The sequence below is a fragment of the Gobio gobio genome (genome assembly GCF_949357685.1).
Source record: "Gobio gobio genome assembly, chromosome: 15".
NCBI lineage: Eukaryota > Metazoa > Chordata > Actinopteri > Cypriniformes > Gobionidae > Gobio > Gobio gobio.
In genome coordinates, this window is record NC_137108.1 from 36,659,156 (window position 1) to 36,683,310 (window position 24,155).

Genomic DNA, 24,155 nt, shown 5'->3' on the forward strand with positions numbered 1-24,155 from the left:
TTTTGCATGTCATAACACCAACAAGTAACGAGTTTTCTGATGTCACAAATGACATGGCATTCTACTGGAATGATGTAGAATTAGCTTATGCGTGTTTTGAGCTGACTGCGTGTCTGTGGGAACAGAATAGAATTAGTGTTCCCCCAGTTTAGCTCTGACACTCATTTCCACTCCTCTTTCCTTTGGCAGGGACATGTGGTGATGGGTAACAATGCCATATCGCCATATCAGCAGGTGATCGAGAAAACCAAGAGCCTTTCGTTCCGCAGCCAAATGCTGGCCATGAACATCGAGAAGAAGCAGGCCAACGCAAACAGGAATGAGGTCAAAGCACCAGAGCATCTCTCCATCTCTTTTATCTGATCTCATCTCTTTTTGTCTCGAGCCCTATAGTTTACACACACAAATGATCCATCCAGAAGAATGCCGAGCGGCAATCAGCCCAGTACTGTCTTTACACAGCGTAAACCAGTAAGAGCAAGTTTAACACAGCGAGCGCTTTCATCATGCCGTTTTTCTTCAAAGGCCTAATGACAAGGTAGCACAGCTCAGCCATAAAGAAGAGGGTCTGAGTCCCATGACTCAGCGCTGCAGAGTAAATAACGCTTGCACACGATCACACACACACTCCATGGAGTTCCCTGCGTTTACAGATGTTTTGCTTGGGGTCCAGTCGGTCTCCGTTTGATCTCGTATATGTGCACTGATTGGCCCTCGACAAACGTGCCCTCGCTTTGTTCGAAATGGAACGTTTCAAAATAACGGCCTTTAAATGTCTCGGTCCCTCAAACCACGTCATTTAAGTGACTCACTCACACAAACACCACAATGGCAAAGGCCATAACACACAGTCCTGTATTTTGATGTGTTTGGCCAGACGCAATTTAATTGAACATTTTCTCTTTCCCAACGGAAAAGGTGCGAACGTGAACTTGAACTGCTTGTACTTGCGAAACGACTGCGGTTTTTCTCGGAGATGGTCTCAATTGCATGTTCAGTCATTTTATAATGAACTCACCTGCATTTGTGTTGGGTAATGACATCTTTTGGCTCTCTCTTCCTCTCTATTCAGACTCCAAACTGGGCGGGTCAGGACTCTGGCTTTTGAGTGGATCTTTGCAGACCGTACGCTCCCATCTAACCTTCCAGCATTCCCATATTGCGGCCGGACATCCTGTTCTCCCTCTCGTATCCCTCAGAGGAGCGAGACCGAGGCCTTATTTTTGCACTTGGGTTCAATGCATCTGGTATTAAATAAAAAAAACCCTTACAAAACCATCTTCACCTCATGCTCGCATTTTATTCCTGGACATTACGAATGGTGGTTGAGGGTTAAGTGGTTGTGATCTTTTGTGTAATAGATGAAGTTTTAATGTGCTCTGAGTCACTGAGTGGGACGGGGGGTTTTGTGCCGCTGCACATGTATGCGCCGTAATGATGAATGAGTGTTTAGTCTGCTGCGTTTACGGCGCTGTTATGTAGCGGCCCACTCCGCTGCGGCGGAGAGGGCACGGAAAGGTGATCATCCCGACTCTCGTTGTCATTTTCAATACCGCTCGTCCTCTTTGTTCGCAGACGGGCATGTCAGATGCGCTAGACAATCAACGTAATGCCTCTCCAGCTTTCCCGTCTCATCACATCTTCCGCACATGACACCTACATTCTATCACTCTATACGTTTTCTATTTCCATCCCTAGCGCTCGCAGGCGCTGCAGGCTGGGATTCGAAGCGTGTCTTAATGTCTGCTTTGGCCTCTCTATCAGCTGACATGTTTATGGGCCCTGTCTCTCTGGACGAGTGAAGAGGGGGCTTATAGCTGCCACAGCGCTCGGGCTCCCAGCCAGACATCTAAAACAACTGACGTCACCTTTACTTTCCCAGCGAGCAGGCGGGGAGGAAGGGGGGGTGGGCTAAAGTGATTGGTTTACCGGTCCTGTGCCATGACACATTACGAAAATAAAACCCTCCTAGCCCTTAATTATCACATTCACCTTAGGAGTGCTGTCTCAGATGTTGTTTTAGTAAGACATCCAGACCAACAGCAGACGTGCGGCTGAGAAGGTTGTCCACCACAACGTCTGTCACTTCACTTAAAATAAATAAACAAACACCCAAACGAAAAGGTCAACGTAGGTTTTGGTTAAAAGGGCTACATAATCGTTCCCTTTTTCGCATTGTTCATTCCTTTTCCCCTACGTGAAGAGGTTAAGGCATTTGTTCAAAAACAGGCCACATAATTAAAATCTACAATGGATGTTCCCTAATAAATGTATTGTTTTCCAGCTTTTTACAAGGGCAGGCCTATATTTAGAGTAGCTTTTCTGTAATATGAGAGATCATTACAAGAGTCTGTCCTAATGTCAGGGAATCGCTTCAGTTTTTATTTACTTCAGTTTTACGTACAGTATGCACTTGCCTTTCCACTAAAAGGGTATAGTAAACCGAGATGGAAAGTACACTTAGGGAGGAAAGCAACATGATAACTCTAGTAATGAAGGCAGGTGAATAAATACATATCTTCAATAAGACTCCTTTAATGAGAAATGAAACTCTATTGTGTGGTACTGATCGAGACAAATAGCTGTCATATAATTAACACTGACTTTAGGAGAGTTTCACTTTGATCTGAACATCAAAGCTTCTGGAGGAGAGTGTCATCACTTAGAAATGACAAATGCTTTTTTTTTTTTTTTTTTTCCTGAGGAGTGTAACGGAGATTCCGTGCGGACTGATTTTAAGGATGGATGGACTTTTCTGTGACGTATACTAAGTGCTGCCTTGCATAACACCTGTTTGCTATAAATAAGTCTACGGTACCTGAATCAGGTGCTGCACACCTTGACCTAACCTTTCCAGCTAATCTGAGCCAAACTGATAAAAGGGGGAAATACATTTTAAGATGAAGTCAAAGAACATGGGGGGGAAAAAAATGATATATAAATAAAAGATTAAGTGCCACACCTAGTGGTCAAGCTGGGTAAAACAGTTCTTGCATTTCAAAGCAATTAATGTCCATTTTGGCAAAGAAGCTTCTGAAGGAAAATTGCTTCGGCACTCGTTCTTTTCTTTAAATGGTTTAAACAAAACAATTTTTTTTTACTTGAATCTTAAAAGAAAGCTGTTGTAATCGACCTGAATAGAGAGATCAAGTTGTGTTAATGCTAATATATAAAAATAAATAGCAGTTTATTCAATTTTAATAGCGTTTACAGTCAAACTGAGACATTAACATCATTATACCTGGGATCATATGAGCACACATTTTTTCTTCTAATAATGTATGCATTTCATCCTGGCTAAAAAAAACTAAACAATTAAACCATCTTAAGTAGGTTTGCTGGTCTTAGCGGGTTTAAACTGGTCTATCAGCCTGGCCAAGCTAGAGTTTTATTGGGTCACTAAGCTGGTCTTCCCACCTGAAAATTGCTCATAGACTAGTAAAGACCAGCAAAAGGTGGTTTTAATTATTTGTTTGGGATGGAGCAATAAAATGAAAATTGCAGTTAAGGTACTGTATATGCAGTATACTACAGTAAGTTGTATTTTATGTGATAAAAAAAGGTTTATGATTAGAGAAAAATAAATAAAACAAATGAATTAACTATAAAATGTACACTGCTTTTAATTCAATGCACTAGGACCCTGGGGAAGCTCATCTGTGTTGTATAGATACAGTAGGAGAAATTCCATTTGTCATCTTCTAAAACTTAAACAAGGAGGGGGGGAACAGCCCTCTCTCCGACCGAGGGGCTTCTGGAAGTGCTCCGAAAAGCGCCACAAGATCTTGGAGTCTCCACGTGACAGCAGCGCCTATATAGCATCAGCACCAGTAGAGTGATACTCCATCACCAGCCGAGCACTGCAGCATATGTTACACACACATCCTCATGCACCTCAAGGGTTTATTCTAGAGCTTTTGCAGACTATTGCATCCATGTGTTTTCTCACTCTGTCTAGGGGACGAAAGGACTAAACTTTTCCTGCGCGAGGGATGCTGGATGTTCCAAGCCCACTTTGGCAGTCGGAAGGAACTTGATGTATAGGCTAAGTTTCTCTTTTTTGGACTGGACTCGCGCAGGTATATTGCTTTCGCTCTGTGCATCTAATTTTGAGGGCACCCATCGCGTCTCGTGCGCTTTTGGAGATTCGCTAATTCCTTCAGTTCTTTTGAATGAAATAGTTCACTCGCAAACACGTTGATCCACCAGGCTCAAGTTAAAAGCTTTTTCTTTCTCCACAGACATTAACGAGACACTTTGTTGGTGTAAAAAGCACGTTTCGCTCTCTAAAATGACATTAACCGGTGGCGAGAAATTGTGTTTTCTCTACCCCTCTAATGTGTGACACAACCGATTCCGGACTCCTCAACTCCCTGCTCCTCTGTGGGAAAATATACATATTGAAACCTCAATTACGGACCTTGAAGGCTCGCGGCGAGTACCTTTCACGCTTTCTACCGTGAGTCGGGACAATCATACAGCCGCCCAGATGCAGTTTCGCCTGTTCTCATTTGCGCTGATCGTGTTGAACTGTGTGGACTACAGCCACTGTCAGACGCAGCAGTCTCACCGCTGGAGAAGAAACAAAAGAGGTGAGTGACCTGTACATGTGGCTTTGATAGATGCTTCTGCCTATTAATTCACAAATTAGTCCTATAGCTAACGCTTCATAGACATACTTTTGCTAAGCGTATGACAGGGACAGTCCCACCTGGTACGCTATAGCTACTTCTCGTCACAAAAAAATTACCATGGTAACCGTAGTACGCTTTCAGAATCTTTTTATTTTTGTTGTCATTTTATTTAGCCTAACTTTTTGATGGAAGCGATGGCAAGTTGCCATAGTTTTAAAATAGTAAAAAATAACTAGTTTTAACTATTATTCCGGTGGTGATTTTTGTAGAAATAGGTTGCTCAGGCTCATATGATGTTCATGGATCATTTCATTTTGATCGTAGGCTACAACATTTCTGTTACTAGAGTAACGTTAACTCTGGGTACCGCAACTTCTCGTAGTTTTAGTCACACGTGTGTTGCCAAAACGTTTTTAAAAAAGTACTAATTATTGACATAAACATTGACTAAATAACCCGTACTCGTCCATGTAGCCTATTTATTTAGTTGTGTTTATTTTTGGCATGTCGAAGTGAACCCAAAAATGCAAAAGATACGGGTTGTTGTACAAGATGAGAATTTAGGACTGGGATTGTGTTTCAGCATCTGTTCCTGTCAGAGAATGTAAATTCTATACGGTGTCTCCAAATGTAAAGATGTGGAAAAAAAGCGTCTTTTTCTTTCATCTGCATCCTGTTTTACATTACGCCTTTAATTTGTTATCAATTACGGCGCCCATTATCCAATTGAGAACTCTGTTTAAGAGCTTTAAAAACGCACATTTTACGTTAGTAGACAACATGAACAATTGAGAGAGCCGGATCAATATCAGCTGAAAAGTTTTGATAAGAGTGCGCCATACAGAAGTCTCTTTCGTCTACTTCTTCTAACGTAAGTGTCTTTGTTTTTGTCTTTTTATTTTAAATAGACAATCTTATCTACATTTAATATTTAATGTTTTGCTTTAAAAGTCTTTAAGTTACCAGACGGTTGGATAAGTGTACTAGCGACGCCATATATAATTGCGTTCGGGAAATTAGCTTACTGCACATTTTTTTTAAGTCGACACCCTGAAAGTCAATGATTAATTCACACACTTTACTGAAGCCTTGGTTATAATGTCAAATCTCATTTTGATTGTGATGAGTTGGTTAGTTCACATTTGCACGTGTTCACAGTATAGCTAATCTTAAAGAATACGAGCAATTCATCCTCAAAGAACTGACTGTAGAACAGACCCTCACAGTGCGGCGCTGTCTGGTGGCCATTTGATGAATAGTTGAGCTTTGCTTTCCCCTTTTCAAATGCACTGACCCTCCTCTTGCCCTAAGCCGCTTTTAATTGATCTCACAGACAGCTAGACATTGATTAAGCGTTTGAACAACAGCTGCAAGTATAACAATCCACACTTAAGAGCCACAGGGATTTAACCCATCAGTAAATATGAGGGTTGCCTTGCGTAGCCAATGCATAGGCACAGAGGGGGCTGGAAGTCAAACATCTCAAACTTAACCGTCCCCTCTAAGCCTCAAACTCTTGAACATCATTCATTCACTCCATGTGACAGGACAACCGCCTACATGGCTCCCAATTGAGCTTGATCCCAAATGAAGACACTTGCTGACACCATGGCTGCTATGCGCTCTTTAATCCGCAGAGATGTAAATTGGGAGGCATTCATAGATTTAATCACATGCATGGCATGCCAGGGGAAACCTCTGCTCCGGCTGAGAGCTCCAACCACTGCCCATCTGCAAATAATCAGCCAGACACTGTAGGGAACTGGCACACACACGTTTTCAGACCCACTGTTTTCCTACAAGATTTGCGATTTCAGATCCTACTTAATATAATTTTCTTAATAGGACCAAACTTGTTGGCAGAGGCAGACTAGTTAAGCATTTTCAATAGGATTGAAGGAATTTGATGGGGAAAATGGTGGCAGAAGTGCATCTGTAGGTGAGCAGTACGTGTAAATGGTGACGCATTTGTAAAACATGCCTTGGAGGCGCAGTGAACTCAATTAGTTAGAGTTTGATCCGGCAAACTGAAAGGTGTGCGTGTGCGCGTATGGGGCTTGTTTTGGTCATTTGAAATGCCATTAAGCCATTTTAGATTTGCTTCGTTCTTATATTTATCATGCTTATTGAGCCCTGTATCACTATTCAATTGAGTCTAAAATGCTGAAGTGTTTTTCTTGCCCTCGGCACACTTGAGACAGCTTAATGTGCAGTCTTTTCTGGCATGCTTGTGTGCGCTCTACAATCCCACATCACCCCAGCGACACAGTCAATCCTCCTGAACCGTGATTAACAAGGCATTGTCTTAACCACCCCACAACTGTGTTTATTCTCAACAGATACTCTACTATAGCTGAGCAGGAACACATTATACGTGTTCTGTTTTTATTCGTGATTGGTTTGGTTTCAGCTCTTTGTATTCACACAGCATTCATCAGATGAAAATAACAAAGCCAACGGCAAGACACGTTAAATTTGCACCTCTGTACCCCCCATTCGGTGCTTTACAGATGCCAGCAAGTTTGCAATGATATCATTGCTTGGCCCAGGGGTAATACTTTTCATTTTTTATTCTCTGGCTAATGATGCCACCTGCTGACTACATAAAACTGTGGGCTCGCGTACCAGCGCAGACTAGAGAACATATTCACAGGACTTGCAGGTTTGACAAGCCACGCTGAGAGGGGTGTTAATGCTTTTGCCTCAGAGCTACTGCTCTAAAAACGACAACTTTTGACTGTTTCTTTTTAGTAGAACATATGAATGTGAATTTAGCCAATTTCTGTGCACAAGCCATCTACTTGCACTTTAAGTGAAACTTTGCACTACGGGAGGTTAAGGAGCGGCTAGCTCTGATGAACGGCCAGATTAAGCTCACAGTAATGGAACTAATAGAAGTCTGTTTCCAGAGAAACACTGTCGCGGTAATCCATGGGAAAGTGGAAGAGAGGAAAGGCTTAGCTCCATCCCTGAGCTCCTCAGCTTCACCCTGAAGGGATTAGGGGGAAAGCACCTGTATTTTAACACTATCGAACAGTTATATCTTAATCTGCTGGCAGCAAACGGCGATCTGTCCCATTATGCGTCAGCAACTGTTTTGTATAGATAAAAAATTCATAAAAACGAAAATGCAAGATGATCAGTTTATATGGTTCATCGTTTAGTAAATCATGCAATGAGTTTGCATACAGGTTTAGAAACAATGTCAGGGTGAGTAAATGATGACTCATGATGATGATCATTTTTGGAGGAACTTTTGATGCATGAGACTTGATCAATGTATGTAATTAGAGAATATATGTAAGAAAAAATGGCCTAGGATTTAGGATGTAAAAGACTTCTTTGTTTTACAATGATCAAGTCATTAAAATCTGTTCGGGAAGACGTCGAAACGGGAAAAAGTAAGGACAGAAAGAACTGTTTAGAGCTACGCTTTCTAAGTTTACGTAAGGTCCCAGGTTTATGGGCGTAAGTGTTAATGTTGGCTCTTGCTATGTTCGTGCCATTTAATGTCTTGATGAAGTGTGTGACAGGATGGGTGACTGCTCCAGAGCCTCTTTATTTAAACAAAAAAAACATACTGCCACTCTTCTTTTGGAAAATGTGACATGTCTTTTCATTCTAATCCATATTAGAAGTGAAGTTCTATGGAATTGATGTTCATTTAATTTGGTAAAGTACAGCCAACTCTCTCACCCAGCCATTCATTCCGCTGCCCAGGAGTGACTTTTTTATTCTAGCAGGTTAGACGATGTTGGGTGTGTTCGCTGTGTCCCTGTCGCACCAAAGCTTGCCGTCGATCTGTGGTGTGATCGCTCTGGCGAATCTCTGAGAACTGAGTGTGCGGAGACGGAGGGAGGGATGGATGGCATATAGGAGGAGATCAGTTAAGAGATGGTTTAATGGGAGCACCATCACCTGAGATGGATTAAATCTTTAGGTGTTCTAAGCGAACAAATATCTGTTGAGATGTTTCTCTCTCTTTCTGTCTCTCACTTTCACCATTCTGCTATCCTGACGGCGTGTTTTCGTCAGTGTATACATTGAATTAACTAGATTTTTACACTATCTGCAGTATGTGGTGCTTGTATTGCAGCGGTGTGCAGTCCATATAAGCTGCGGATGCTCTGCATACCCAAGCCATTCGTGGAATCGCTAATTAACATTAACGCTATAAATGATTATAAATTCCCTTGTTTTGAGGTGTACCATAAAGCTTGCATGATAAGATGTTGGCAATACGTAACTCTCCGTCATTTATTTATTTGCCAAACAATGGTAATTTTCTTCAAATCTGCAACTCACTGAGAGTTCCAGGCAAGCAGATCCACAGCAGCTTTGGTGCCTACGATCAGTTATGTTTCATCGTCATTGTTCTGCGTTCTCATTGGTTTGCTGGCATATGGAGGATTTCATGCACAGGGAATGCTGTCCGTGAATCGCTCACCCAAGGGGAAAAATGTACTGTTACTGTCAGATCTCAATCAACGAAAATCACATTGTATTTGATACAAAAATAAATAGACTAAATCAAGTGAAAAAAAGTTATAATAACAAACTATTTTCATAGTATTTTGCTTTCTCCATAAATATATTTCTTTTTAACGAAAACCTAAACAAAGAAAGACCTACTGTAAGTAGAGCTACAGTAACTATCGGAGGCTGTTAAGCGATAGTCTATGCGTTTGTTAAAATCCTCAATTTGCATTATTTCAACATATTTTTAAAGAATACTTATTTTTTGATTATACATACATTTATTTTAATTATTTTTTACTTATAATAGGCTATTGATATTGATTATTTTATACTTATTTTTAACTCTTAAAGGGGGGGGGGGGGGGTGAAATGCTGTTTCATGCATACTGAGTTTTCTCACTGTTAAAGACCTGGATTCCCATGCTAAACATGGACAAAGTAAAAAAATAAATAAAAAAAAAAGTATTTCTGTGCCAAAAATACTCCTTCCGGTGTCTCACAAGTTTCGGAAAGTTTTTTTCGAGTATGGGTCTATCTGAAGTCAGCAAGGGCGGAATGTCCTTGTACGGGCCGTACGGGCCCTTGTCCCAGAAGGGCGCGTGTGCGACCAGAGCGAGAGAGCAAATGCACGCCCATCAACGTGCTTTGCACAGCTTTAGGGAAGCCGGCTGCGCTGCAGTCACAAGACTTCACGAAATCAACAATATCACCAAAGAAGTGTGTTTTTGGTTGTCAGGGCAAGACAACCCTGTACAGCTTCCCAAAGAACCCAGCGTTAATCGGACAGTGGATGGATTTTGTTTTTCCGGAGCAGCAACGGAGTTGTGCAAGTGTTTTTGTTTTGTTCCCTGCATTTCGGCGATGATCGTTTTATAATCAGATTTTATAAAAGGTAATTTGTAGGTTATACAGATTTGTAGGTCGTCTAATGCTGAAAGATGGAGTGGTCCCAGTGATTAAGGTTCACGGTCGTGCGTTGGAAGAAGGCGGTGAGTAAAACTGCTTCAAATGTCTTTGATTTGTTAGCTATCGGCGTGTAAGTGCACCTCAAGTAAACAACATGACCGCTTGCTACTGCTAACTTTAAGTCCTTATAAACCTGGTTTATGATCTCATAAACCATGAGTAAACACACACAAATGTTGTAAAACTTGCGCATGATAAGCCGCTAAGCAAATATATACAGTTAAAGTTATAATACATATCACATAGAGACGTCCTGCTGTAGTAGTTTCTGCTGCTGCTCCTGTTCAATTTCAGCCTCCGGATCAGATTCTGGATCACATATGTGTGGTTGAATCTGATTGATAGTCATGGTTTATTTAGGATAACGTTTTCTTTTCCACATTTAAGGATGTCACAGCTTTCAGACGCTTTCAACGCAATAGCTGCGCATGCTCGTGGCTGTCTAGCTCCGCCCACACGACGCCTCCAGCCGTTCATTTTTTCCTGGAAAGACTCGGTACAGCCTATCTTTCTTTTATAAATATGATAAAACTAAAGACTTTTCGGAGATATGAAGGATGCAATACTACCCTATAGGTACTCAAGATTTACACGAGATTGACTTAAACTGAGTGTTTCACCCCCCCCCCCCCCCTTAATAAAAAAAAAAAACACTTCTGGCATACATTTAAATTGGCGCTTGCCTTGGTGTTTCTTATGTGTCGTCTCTGATTTAGATGCGTGTCCTTAGCCGATGCGCCATGCTGTTTAAAATTAAAATACGTAGTTTCTGCGGCATTAGTGCCACCTAGCGGAATTACACAAATACAGCATATTTTGTCTCTTTCGTGCGTCAAGTCTGACTCAACTCAAACACAACTCAACAGCTTTTACAGGTGCCTGTGAAGGCAACAGGTAAATGTAGGCTACTTTCAATAAAAGGTCAAACATATTAGGACAACTTTAGCTGTGTTGCTATTTGTCATGAGAGTAAGTAACTGAGCGGCTAACGCTGTCTAGAACCCATACAACATGTCTGCGCTCTGCACGTGCATTTTTGACATAACGCGCACCCAGCATACCCATTGTAAAAAAATTCACCGCTCGTCAATATAGATGTGGGGCTGGTTGCATAGAAAAGTAATTGCACGATTAAACCCTTAAATACTACTAAACGGCTACTAAAAGTGTCCACATCCACCTCACTATTAAATCCATTAAGTCAGTTAATTTAAACAGTCCCAAACTTTTGCTGTCCAGACTAGGCATACAATGTCCGAAAGCTTTCCTCGTCATCAGGTTACTGCCTCATGTTCAAAGCAGGGAATTGATAAGCATTGAATGCATGCAGCTGAGAGAGGTTTTGTAACACTTTCCACGTCTTCATTCGTCATGTCGCGGCAGAGAAATACCCATTGTGTGTGTTTTTTTTTTTTTGGTTATGTACACAAGGGCATCCTCTCCACTGGCCTCAATCGTTGTCATCAGAAGATCCCATATGTTGGCAAAGCTAAATGCCAAACAGATGGTTTGCTCTCAGGCTACAATTTACCACACTGTAAAAGTTCATTTTCGGAAATGTGAAATAAAATAGACTTATTATATAAATCTTATTATAATACGCTCCATATTTCCCGACGGTGATTGAAAACTGTAGTGCCTCAGACAAAAAGTCCACTGTGCCTTTTAAATTCCAGGGAGATTTTTCTTTATGCTTACCTCTGTTATTTCAACAACAGCCAATCCCCTGAAGTAATTTGACTTTAATGCATTTCTTATAAAGCTACTAAATATGGTAAGCCAGTTGAGTTCGATTCTCTTGAGTTTATTGAGCAATAAAACTTTTGAAAATGGGATTCGTTTCCAAGAGGTGAGCATTACATAACACAAGTTGTTTTAACATTAAGCAAATTGTTTAAAATAGTAACCTGAATCATACAATGACACAACTAAGGGATATTTGAAGATGTTGATGTGCACATGTAAAGGAGATGGCCTTTTCATCGTCACAATTTCTTCACCATCGGGAGCATGAGCGTTCCACTTTTTTTAAGATGGCATGTCAAGTTAAGTGAAGTTCATTTTTAAAAGGTTTACTTGTGACCCCTGCTTTCTGTTTCACTCCATTCTGCTGTCTTTTTGATTTTGAGAGTAAGAATGCATAATTCACATTTGCACATCTGTACCATGTATGTTATTCAAAAGCATTGCTTTTTACATCAAGTTCTGGTTCTACTTGGTATCATCTGGACGTTTGATGAAGTGAGACCAACATTGTGCATGTTACTGACATAGTTTTGCCTGTTCTGTGACAGATATTTGCTCTGTTCCAAATCTTAGTAAGATTCCTCTGCAGGCAACTTTTTAAGGCATCATATGTACATTCCTGATGATCTTATTTATACGGTTGGGTATTGTTTGAATTTTAACAATTCCGATTCTGCTTATTGATTCTGATTCTTATCGATTCCTAATTTGGATTCCAATAGGGTAAAAACACATTTATTATTAGGCTATTAATGCAAAACATTTCATTGTAGCTGTATACAATGAACACAAATCAACAGGCTAGCAACAGTTTAAATAAAAAATACCATAGCAAAAAAAAAAGAAGAAGAAGCCTAATTTAAATTTCAAGCATTATTAAAGACAAGTAAACACTCCGTAATTAAAAAAGAACAAATAAACAAATTAGCAATTGCACAAATAAATACAATTGAAGAAAGATGATTGAAATAAACATTTTCAGGTAGGTACAGAAACTGTAATCAAATGTAAAATAACACTGCACTTTGTGGATAAAATATAGGCTATACATTACAAATATAGTTAAACGTTATTCTGTCTAGAACAGCAAATTTTCCCGTCTTTTGTAGTTTGATTAGTGTTATCATAGAAGCGGCATTAAGAAAATCTGCCGTCAACGACATAACCGATTGTGTTCACGAAAGTATTTTGACATTTTTGTGTGCATTTGTCCATTCGCATGCTCAGTTCATTATCGCGCTCTATTCATTCAATATGAGAAGCCGTTCTGTGCGCACGTGTGTGTGTGTGTGTCGTGTGTGTGTGTAGCGGTTAAAAATCACAATACAATGGGCACACAGTAACTGATAAGCGGAATCGAAATGAGGGTTTCTCTGAGGGTTTATCGAATCATCGGTTCTGGGCAATTTGGAACCGGTTCTCGATACCCATCCCTACTTATTTAATCTAAAGGCCAATTCACACCGCACAGACAAACACCAACAAACATGTTTGTTGGGTTTTGTTGGATCAATGTGTTACCCCAGTCGGCGTCTTTCGGCGTTGGTCGGGGTTTGTTTTCACCCGACTGAACATGTTCAATCAGCATTTGGTGTTGGGGCAGTGTGAACATGACACTAATCTTTCATAAAATTCTAAAACCAACGGCCAACTTGTTTGTTGGTGTTTGTTGGCATTTGTGCGGTGTGAATTGGCCTTAAGATGCAAATTTTTGCCTAATTTTAAGGCAGCATTGCTTGTTTAACCAAAAAGCATTACTGCCTTTGTAGAACGTTCCAAATCACTTAAGATTTGGCGGTTTCATTTGAGTTGGAATGCTGCTCTAGAATGCAGCTGCCTGTGCAGGTAGTGGACAGTGAGGAAGTACACTAGGTTTTGAAACGGAGCTTGAATGTAAAACAAACCTGCTGGTCATTTGCATTGTACAGTTCCATATGAATCACCCACCCCTCCCATCTTGAACCAGCTATATGAGAAAGGACGGGAGAGCACAGACAGGGTAATGGGGTGTCACTTGAGTGTGCTGGACATTTTGAAGAATATAATTGGTGGTTCAAAATGTCTTGGAAGGGTTGGGGGAATCGAACTGCTGTGTGTAGGCTCTCTGTGTTCCCAGGCCTTGCCAGGTTCTATTCTGCACCACATTTGTTCTCCGCTTGCGAGTATGTCCATCCGTGTGCATTCAAGCCTCCTACCTAGTCTGAATCGATCGGCAAGGGCCTTGTTGTAATGTGAGCTCTAGAGGCTTCCTCAGACAAAAAAAAAAACCGCATAGCTACATATGCAGGCGTGTGTGGCCTGTCTCTGGCTCTGATAGGTATTTACATCCACGCCTACACAAATCGCTGGAACAACAACAAGGGGGAACATTGGGCTGCCGTTTCCCCCTCCTCGTCTCTCTAACACCCGACAGATGGACAGGCCTCCTCTGTTCCCCTGTGCTTGATAGGACCTCTAATTACGCATCCACACCACATCAAACCAGCCATCCACACGCCTTGCTTTCAGTATGGTGCGGAAGTGATACGGTCAGGGGCAATAAAGCTACACCGCTTGCTTGTAATTTGTTTATGATTCGAGCTTGGGTCTCGTCCCCTTTGCCCTGTCATTGTGCCCGTCTCCTCCGTGGGTCTAGGTCGAGGACGTCTGGACCTTCTAAGAGCTTGAAAGAGAGGCAGAGACACCCTGCCTGCTGCCCGCCTGCCTGTGGAACCCAGAAGTCCTGGTGTGGTTTTAATCAAGACCAGGCATGGTAGTCATTATAGTGCCCTGGCGCTAAGCTCATTGTCTTTCTTTGTCTCTCTCCTTCCCTTCCTCTCTTTCTGTGAGGATTCAACATGCAACTCAGATGTGAAGGGGGTCCTCAAGGGTCACTAGCCCTTGATGAGAAAGTGAGTGTCAGTGGTTTGTGTGCAGTAGCCAGCACCCATCTGTAATCAGCATATTTGTTTGGAGTCATGAGTCATCGCAATACTCGCTTAATGTAAAAGAAACCAAACAAAAAGGTCTTTAAAACATTCTGTTTTCTATTATATAATAAGCTGTGTGCTTTTTTGCAATGGGAAATGATCGTTGTAAGCCATTATTCAAACGATTCTGTGTCAATCTTATGAATTTGTTATGGCTAGGAGTATAAAATGCTCAATTAACTTCATTACTATCATGCCGTCACTAACATGGTTTACAAGTTCTCTCTCACAGACTGAGGTATTTGTTCCCCCAAGAGTAAAAGAACCTTTCCTTATATATATTTGAGGGAAATATATTGGGAAAATATTTAATTAGCTTACACTATATTCAAAAGTCAGTAAGAATTTTTATTTGTCAAAGAATCCTCAAAAAAGGATCATGGTTTCCACAAACATATAAAGCAGCAAAACTGTTTTAAACATTGATAATGATAATGTTTCTTGAGCATCAAATCAATGATTTCTGAAGGATCATGTGACACTGAAGACTGGAATAATGGCTGCTGAGAATTCAGCTTTGCCATCCCAGGAATAAATTACGTTTAAAAATATATTAAAATAGAAAAAAGTTATTATAAATAGTAGTAATATTTCATAATATTACTGTTTTTACTGTACTTTGGATCAAATAAACACAACATTAGTGAGCATAAGAGACTTCTTTCAAAAGCTTTAAAAAAATCTTGAGGTTAAATATGTTAGGAGTTTAATATTTATTTGAGTTAAAATCCTTGTATTATGTTACACAGTTTAGTGGTCATTATATTTAATTGCAGATTGACCAATCAGAATCAAGTATTTCAGTGCATTGCAGTAATGCAGGAGCTATAGAGTGGTGCAGGGATGATGTATTTTTGTAGGCCAAAAACCGGAAGTGAGTTAGCATTTTAGTTCTTAACTACTATCTGCAAACTATTATATCTTGAAATTCAGAGAAAATATTTTTTAAAACAAAGACTGATATCGTTGTTTTGCGTCATCTGAGGATTTTTTGGCCAGAGGCTAGAGACTACAGCCAGTAGTAGAAGTTAGTTCTGCATGTTTTAAACCCTCCCATGGGGGGTGGGATCTGTACGTTAAATAATGTTTTATCAACAAAGCTTGGGAGGAGCACGTTCAGATAATTGACAAGAGTGGAGAGTTACTCAGCGCATATGCGTGATAACGTTAGCATAACACGACAAGTAAGTTAGCTCATTACTTTGCTAACTTTGCTGCTTACCTTTACTGCTAACAACTATATCACTATGTATAGGCTATTGTGTGATCAGAAATCGTGTCGAGTATTAGCGAGAGTCTTACCTCTAGGCGAATGCGTTTAGTACCAGATGGCCCAGGCTGTTCGTCATCTGGGAAGGTGAATATCGAAGGAATCGCGGTGTCCTTCAGAGTGGCTCCTTTCATTCCAAGCACATTCGGTTCGTAGCCTTCCTGCTTGAAATGGCGACTGCACACCCTCCGTATTTTCAAGTTTTCCATATTAGTGTCCTCTCCAAAATTCAGGTGGTTGATAGCCCACAGCCACTGTTTGCACCGCTCCAATTTTTTAACCAGCAAATGATGAAAACTTACTGCTTGTCCTTTTCTGGTTTTGGCTGTACATCCCGGTACAAAGCAACTTAGCTCCATTTGGATGGAAAATACACTATTGTTTAAGTTATTTTAGGAACTAGCTCGTCACGGAGACTCATGATATAACGGCATCTTTTTAGTTTCTAGTCAACTAACGTTAGAACTGGTAGGTGTGGCTTGGGAGTGGCCTCGTTGGGCAGCGAAGCAAGTGCATTCTGGGAGTTGTTGAATTTCATCCACATGAGCCAAAAACACATTTTCTGGCACCAAATTCAAAAATAATTTCACATTTCTACTAGATAAATGACCCAGTTTAAATACATTTTAATCTTTCCAGTGCTGAAGTACCCCTTTAAATCATCAACTGTGGAAACCGTAAAGTGGAAAGCTTTAACTAGCTAATTCAATAAATGCTACCTGGCTAATTGGTAACACAATGCTTTGATAGCATTAGCATAGCATAGCACTTGCTGAATGAGTACAGCAATGTAGAACATTTAACTTACCTGTTCTCAAACTAAGCTCATGCTCCACTCGTCACCATGATGGTAACTTGAAATGTGTCAGTTTTGTGAACTCAAAAGAAAAAGAAAGTTCTAAATACTCATACAAGTTCATTTGATTGAACTAATTTATTTCATTTGAGTTGGCTCTACTCAAACCAATTAATTATTTTGAGTGTTAGGGTTTACAGTATACATTTAAGTTTTGTCTTCTGCCAATTGTATTTACGCTTCAAAATTCATTAAAGATGTGTTCATTTGTGAGGATTATCACGATGAACAAAACGTGTATGTGTGGTCACAGAGCTTATTTTCTGCTTTAATCCAAAAGCCAATGGAAAAAATCCTATTGTTTTTTGTCAAGGGAACCAGGTTGATGCTAACTTCAGGGTTGGCCTACAAAAATATGTCATCCCTGCACCACTCTATTGTAGTCTGTTTTTGTATTCTCTTTGCTGATGCTGGGTCGTGTGCATGCATGTAATGTAGTCTGACATTGTGCCACATAAACTGAAGAGAAAAAGAAAAAGTTTTGTGCTTTGTAATAATGTGGTCTTTAAACACATTCCTCAGACTCTTAAGTTTCGAAATGCAGAGGACCTCAATTGTGTTGAGTTTTTGGATTATGCAACTTCAATATATCTCTATTTTTGTCCCTTTATTGTCCTTTTGCCTTTAACTACCCACTGGGCTTAGTGATAGATAGATATTTAGACGGGGTCAGGGCAGTGGCGGTGGAGAATGATAAAGAAAAGGTTTGAGAAAATATCCATGTACATTTCACAAATTCCTCCTTTTTCACCCACTCAGTTATCCACTTGTATTACATCTTGGCTGACTTCAACTGTGTATTATTTTATTTGAACCAGAGCCAGACCTCAGAAGCACACCGTCTTCTCTTGTGTAAACAGCTGTCACGGAGAGGGACGGTACGTTAAAGGTATCCGCAGGCAGGGGTCACATGTAGTTTTCATGTTCATGTGCTAATAATGGCTTTGGTGGTGGCACTCCAGTAATGCCAGCTTGTCACTATTAACATGCACAAATGTCTGGTGTCTGGGAAAAATATACATTTCTGTCATAGTCTTTTGATGAAAAATGTAGTCAATTATAATCTGAGTTAAAAGGCACTTTTTTTGTTGACAAAAAATAGCATTTTATTTAATGACAATGCGCTGTAAGATGTACATGTGTCTTTTATCAGCATAAACAATCACTGTTTTAGAGACTTGTTTAGGTTATCGCTTTACGGACAACGTACTTTATAACATTGAGTTATGCATTGAGTATCTGCTTAATTTTCCAGATTAAACGATTTAAAACAACTCTTTTCTATTTTAATATTTTTTCAAATGTAAAACATCCCTGTGATGGCAAATCTGATGCAATCTGATTTTCAGCAGCCATCGCTCCTGTCTTAAATATCATTTGATCCTTTATAAATTAGTCTAATATGCTGATTTGGTGCTCAATAAACATTTCTTATTATTATCAAAGTTGAAAACAGTTGTGCTGCTTATTATTTTTTGCAGAATCAATTAATCGATTAATAGAAGGTTCAAAAGAACAGCATGTATTTTAAATAGGAATGTCCTTTCTGAATAAAAGTATATATATATATATATATATATATATATATATATATATATATATATATATATATATATATATATATATATATATATATATATATATATATATATATAAACACTTTGCAATTAGGTTTGATTTGTTAACATTAGTTAACTACATTAGTTAACATGAACTAACAATGGAAAATATTTCTAAAGTATTTATTCATCTCAGTTAATGTTAATCTCAACAAACATTTACTAATATGTTATTAAAATCAAAAATTTGATCTGCTAACATTAGTTAATGTACCTGAATTAACATGAACTAACAATGTACAGCTGGGTTTTTTTATTCATTAATGTTAACAAAGATTAATAAGTACTGTAAAGAATGTATTGCTCACCGTTAGTTAATATTAGTTAATGCATTAACTAACCTTAACTAATGGAACCTTATTGTTAAGGGTTACCAAAAAATAATAATCTTACTGACCCCAAACCTTTCAATAGCAGTGTAATATTATGTTAATATTGTGTATATAGTTAATTAATCCCATACACTGTAAAAAAAATTCAGGTCTCCAATTGAACATTTTCTAGTGACTGATCACTTCTAAATTTTTCAGTTGGCCAAATTGAATTTCTGTGAATTGATGCAATTTAATTCACAGAAATTCAATTTGGCCAACTAAAAAATGTAGAAGTGATTAGTCACTAGAAAATTTTCAATTGGAGACCTGATTTTGTTTTTGTTTTTTACAGTGTATGCATCATTTGTTGGATTGGATGTTTACCAGCAGGGCAATTCCCAACATATAATGAATCAATTCTTTCTATAATGTATTTCTTCTACAAACATCAAATTTGCAGTGATATCAGTAACTTTCATTCAAAAGTCATTTAATGATGCTTTTTCGCCTTGTCTTCGTTATTACTTTTTGTCAACAATCATTTTTAGCAAGAATTTCTTTGACAAGATCAACAGTGCCTTCAAGTCTTAAAAGCAAAAGAAGAAAGTTGCATGGTGTGGCCAACGTGTTTATGGGAGTACGGGGCCATACAGGGGCCGTATCTGAGATGTATCTGGCTGCCAGACAGGTTTGTTTTGGTAAGAGCAAGAAGAGGTTGAAGTTGAGTGATTATAACAGAGCTCTTTAGTGTAAGCTCTGCCCTGGGGAGCAGATGAGATGAGCGGCCATTACATAAAACCCTGCCCTGGTGTTCATTTGTATCTGGAAGTGTTCTGGCATGTCCTCGCTTGCCGGTTTTTCACGGGGATTTGACAAATTTGTAACAATACACGCAGATTTTATACATTGTGCCACCCATGTGTGCAGGAAACCGCAACTCTAGAACCTGTTTTTGTTATTTTCAAGCTTATGCTTATCGTATGCATGCCGTTTTTGAAGTCGATGGCATGGGTGTTGCGTGGTATCCTGTTGAATTTTTGCTTAATTAGCTCAATAGAAGTTTTTGAGGGTCTGCTGAAGCTATTTATGGAGTAGAAGACTCAGTCTTGGGCATCAGGCTTTGAAGTCCCCTCACAGTGGTTGGGACCATATGAGGTTCCTCGGCATGTTTCTGCCTGCCACCCCCGTGGTGCTCTCCACTTTTGACCCTGTGGATCACTTCTGATCTGGCCTGGTAGGGAAGGTTTAGGCAGGGAGGTGGAGAAGAGGTCTCGTTAAAGGGTTAATGAGGTAATACCTTTCATGTTCCCCGGCATAGCACAGAGTCAGGCGTGAAGACAAACAATACTGTGTTGAGGGAGGTCTGATGGCTTGTAGATGTATGTGTGGGTGAGTTTTATGGTCGCTCATCATTTTAAACTTAGTTTTTAGAGGTGTTTGTTAAGGCAAGCTTCACAATTACTAGTGCTCATACTTAGGAATTGAGTTTTGAACAACCCCCTAATGCTTAGTTTAAACTATATTATCAAACAATTTAAATTATTGGAGTAGGTTTTACAAGAAAATACCATTTCAGACTTTCTTCTTAAAAATGTCATGTTTAATTCAATGTGTTACTTGCTGTTTCTTTGTAATTTGTTGTCAAATTTACTAGCAATCTCTTACTTTAAATTGTTTTTAAAGTAAATCCTACACAGAATTCATAATTTAAGCCAATGACATGACAAAAAAGGGAACCGAAGAGGGATCCAAGTCATATCTACCATTTAGACTGGTGGGTAGCAACTGCATAGCAACACGCTAAAAAACACTAACACCACCTTAGTGCAATGGTTCTCAACCTTTTTGACTCCAATCAATATTTAAAGGAATTTTAGAGCTTGACATTTCTAGAAAAATGCATATTCTTTATTGAAAAAAATACCCACGTAACATTACTTTTCTATGTCTATAAATCACTTTTAAAACGATGGTACCTCATTGTCCCAATTCTGAGGCTGCATCCTTGGAAGGACTCAGACTTCAAAGGCCACACCTTCCAAGGCTGCAAAGGTCGGACATGAGTTGTTAAATGGGACGGTCGAGCCTATGGAGGACTGTTCTTGTCACTTAGCAACTGTGACAGCTGCCGTTGATGAGTGACCGTAATGTTTGAAAGTTATATTAAACTGTCTGAAAACAAAACAGGGTTCACAAACTCATGTTCACCATGGTCCATTTGATATTTAATTAAGTTGAAATCCAATACTTTAATTTGGCAATGAATTCTGGGATAGGCAAGGCTGAGAAGGATCCATCTGTTGTATCCTTCATTTCACGGGAAACGAATGATGCATTTGGAGGCCGCGTTTGAAGGATCCTTTGAATTGGGACGTCCTTCGCTGCACAGCGGTGCACACTTGACCTTCGAAGGATGTAGCCTCTGAATTGGGACACAGCATAAAGGCCTGTTCACACCGGGACAATTTTCGCGCGCGTTTATCGCCGACGTTTAACGCCTCGTGACTAAACAATGGGCGCCAATGTGAGTGTTCACACCGATGCGTAAAACACCAGGTGTAAAAGCGTCATTTAAAAAAAACGCCTCGGGTTCGTTTTTTTATTTTGACGCGGCGCGTTAAAAACTGGCCGTCCAATGAGATCAGCACTTTTGTTCACGTGCCTAGAGCTGCTGAAGTGACAGTAAAACACGACTTGGTGGCGCTCAAGCACAAAATCGGTCTTGCCGAGCACACATTGATACGAAGAAGAAGTAGTAAGTAGACAAAGAAGAAGATGGGCTGCTAATGCTGCTTGCCAGTTAGCAAAAAGTGTGTGAATGGTTTTGCCATAGACATAATATATCTGTGGTTTTGGCAAGCACGTAAATACTGTCTCTCTTCTTCTGTGTGACAAGCGAGTGTCAGAAGCGTAAGTGCCGCAGCACCACCTTGTGTACCGGGAGCGCATCTACTGAATGTGCACGTTCACTCGGTGCATCGCCAATGAAAATCGCTTGGGTGTGAACACTCAAGACGCGCCGAAAAACGTCACGAAAAACGCTGGCGAAAAGCGCGTGCGATATTCGTCCCGGTGTGTACAGGCCTTAAGTCTCGCTAGTGGCCTCTGGACCCTGAAACAATCTAGTTCTACTTTCTGTGTCAATGGGGGTAAAATGCATCATGGGCAATGCCTTTCATCTTAAAGGAATAGTTCACCCAAAAAAATGAAAATTCTGCCGTTTACCCTCATGTCCTTCCAAACCTGGATGACTAACTTTTTGTCAAATGCTAAAGGAGTTTTGACAAATTTTTTTTTATAAATGTTTGACTTGTCCATACAGTGAAAGTCATTAGTGTCCAGTTGTTTGAACCCCAGCATTTCTCAAAATATATTCTTTTGTGTTACACATAAGAAATCCATATATGTTTGTTACGCAAGGGCGAGTTAATGATGAGAGAATGTTCATTTTTTTAGGTGAACTGTTTTACTTTTGCATAACCTTGTATTGGAATGTGGTATTTATATGATGTGGCATAAAATTGGATCACTGGCAAGCGGAAAAGGAGAGTCTTGTTAGGTCCGCTAATGCTCAATGTTGTGAAAAAAATCCCAGGCACGTCGTTTCTCTGATCTTTTGGCAGTGACGTTGCTCTGTCTCCACGGCGGAAACCCACTGCTAGCTGCTTAGCATGTGTGTAGAACAGCATGTGTGACTGAATTGTGGGATTCAGAACCCATTGTGCCACAGGTGTGAAAATTAGGTGTGAGGTTTATGTGTGATAAATTACCAACAGGTGTGCTAATTTTAACCGTTCCACTTCCCACCCTCTCCACCACCACCCTCATGCCTTTGCTTCTCTGCCACTCTTTTTACACTGCTATCTTTTTAAGGTCTTTTTATAAGCATAAATCAAACAATTTAATACAAATTGAATGTTTCTAATTAATTGAATATAATAATTTAACTTAATAATAATAAAATATTTTGTCAGTGGTGGAAAAATAAAAACTGCTCTTAACAGATAAAGTCTCTTTGAACAAGTCTTACTATTGTGCACAGTTTTGTGAAACAGGTATATTTATCTTTTATTAAGAATGTTTAGAAATTTCTACTGGAAACAAGACCAAAATGCTATCAAAAATCAGACTTCACCTCTGAACTTTCTCTACAGACCTGAGACCATAACAGAACATCTCACTCTGAAAAGAATTCATGGAGTGGAAAAAGCTGCTAACTTCCAAATTCCATTCAAAAGTGAGCTGTGCAGAAACATAAAACATATCTCTTCACGCATACCCCGTCATGACAGATTGCCTTTTGCACCTTATAGCACCTGTCTTTGGTCCACACATAATGAACCCCCCCCCCCCCCCCCCCCATGTATACGAGTGAAGTGCTATTTGACCTCTCATTCAAAACTCCCATTGTAGAATTGCAGCATATGAACAGCTATTCATTGTATTTTTCCATTGTATTTGCATTTTTTAATTGGGACTTTACATGACTCAAAATGGCTGCTCTTCCATGCTTAATGGCAGTTTGCCTGAAGTTAATGCAAATCCCTTTTCACAACCCATAAATATGATATATTTCAGAATGAAATGGGATATCCAACAAGAAAATATGGCTAAATATATGTAAGGAATAACTGACGAAGTGAAAATACTGCACACCCGAGATGGTAAAGTTACACCGTTACATCTCAGATGTGTATTATTTTCCAATAATTCAACGTCCCGGAGTCATTTTTCTGCTTATACTACAGTTACCAAACCTCAAAACATTGTTCAGATGATTTATTTCAAGACATTTGTCAGGTTTTTGTCCTTAAAACGCTATTTTGTGTAGGACTACTTTCTTACGCATCTAATCCCAAGCTTCCCTTGCTAATTCCAAAACGTCATTTCAGTAGTAATGGCAGATTCAGCCACTGATAGCAGGCTATTGCAGTTATTAGAGAGAGCCAATGCGCAATGAAGTGTATTCATTACATAAAAATGTAATGTGAATTTCCTTTTTTTGTTGTTGTTGTTGTTGTTGTTGAATTCAGTTTCACTTGAAACTCTTCTTCTCATATATTATTCCCAGCAGGGATTGAACCAACAACATTTTTTGGTTACCAACGCTAAATTTAAAAGACTTTTACAAAATAAATTAATACAAGTTTTATCAATTAGAAAACGCTATAGCCAGGTTCTAGAGGCACAGTTTAAATGAATGGCTACCTTAAGTAACTATTTCCTACCTAATGAATGACAATAATCAGCCCGTATGTGTGCTCTGCAATCTCTCTATGGACTAAAAAGCTAAGCCAAGGTA

The 24,155-nt window shown here is 39.6% G+C and overlaps 2 protein-coding genes across 2 annotated transcripts in view; both read left to right on the forward strand.

The window, feature by feature from the left end:
* Positions 1-1,278, forward strand: part of eif3ea (eukaryotic translation initiation factor 3, subunit E, a) — a 51,122-nt gene extending 49,844 nt beyond the window's left edge. The window contains exons 12-13 of the mRNA XM_079836565.1: positions 190-324; positions 1,073-1,278. Of these exons, the coding sequence (XP_079692691.1) occupies positions 190-324; positions 1,073-1,108 (171 nt within the window). The 3' untranslated portion in view covers positions 1,109-1,278. The remainder of the gene's footprint in view (positions 1-189; positions 325-1,072) is intronic.
* A 2,484-nt stretch (positions 1,279-3,762) lies between these two features.
* Positions 3,763-24,155, forward strand: part of rspo2 (R-spondin 2) — a 79,287-nt gene continuing 58,894 nt past the window's right edge. The window contains exon 1 of the mRNA XM_079837247.1: positions 3,763-4,592. Coding sequence (XP_079693373.1) covers positions 4,490-4,592 — 103 coding nt within the window. The 5' untranslated portion in view covers positions 3,763-4,489. The remainder of the gene's footprint in view (positions 4,593-24,155) is intronic.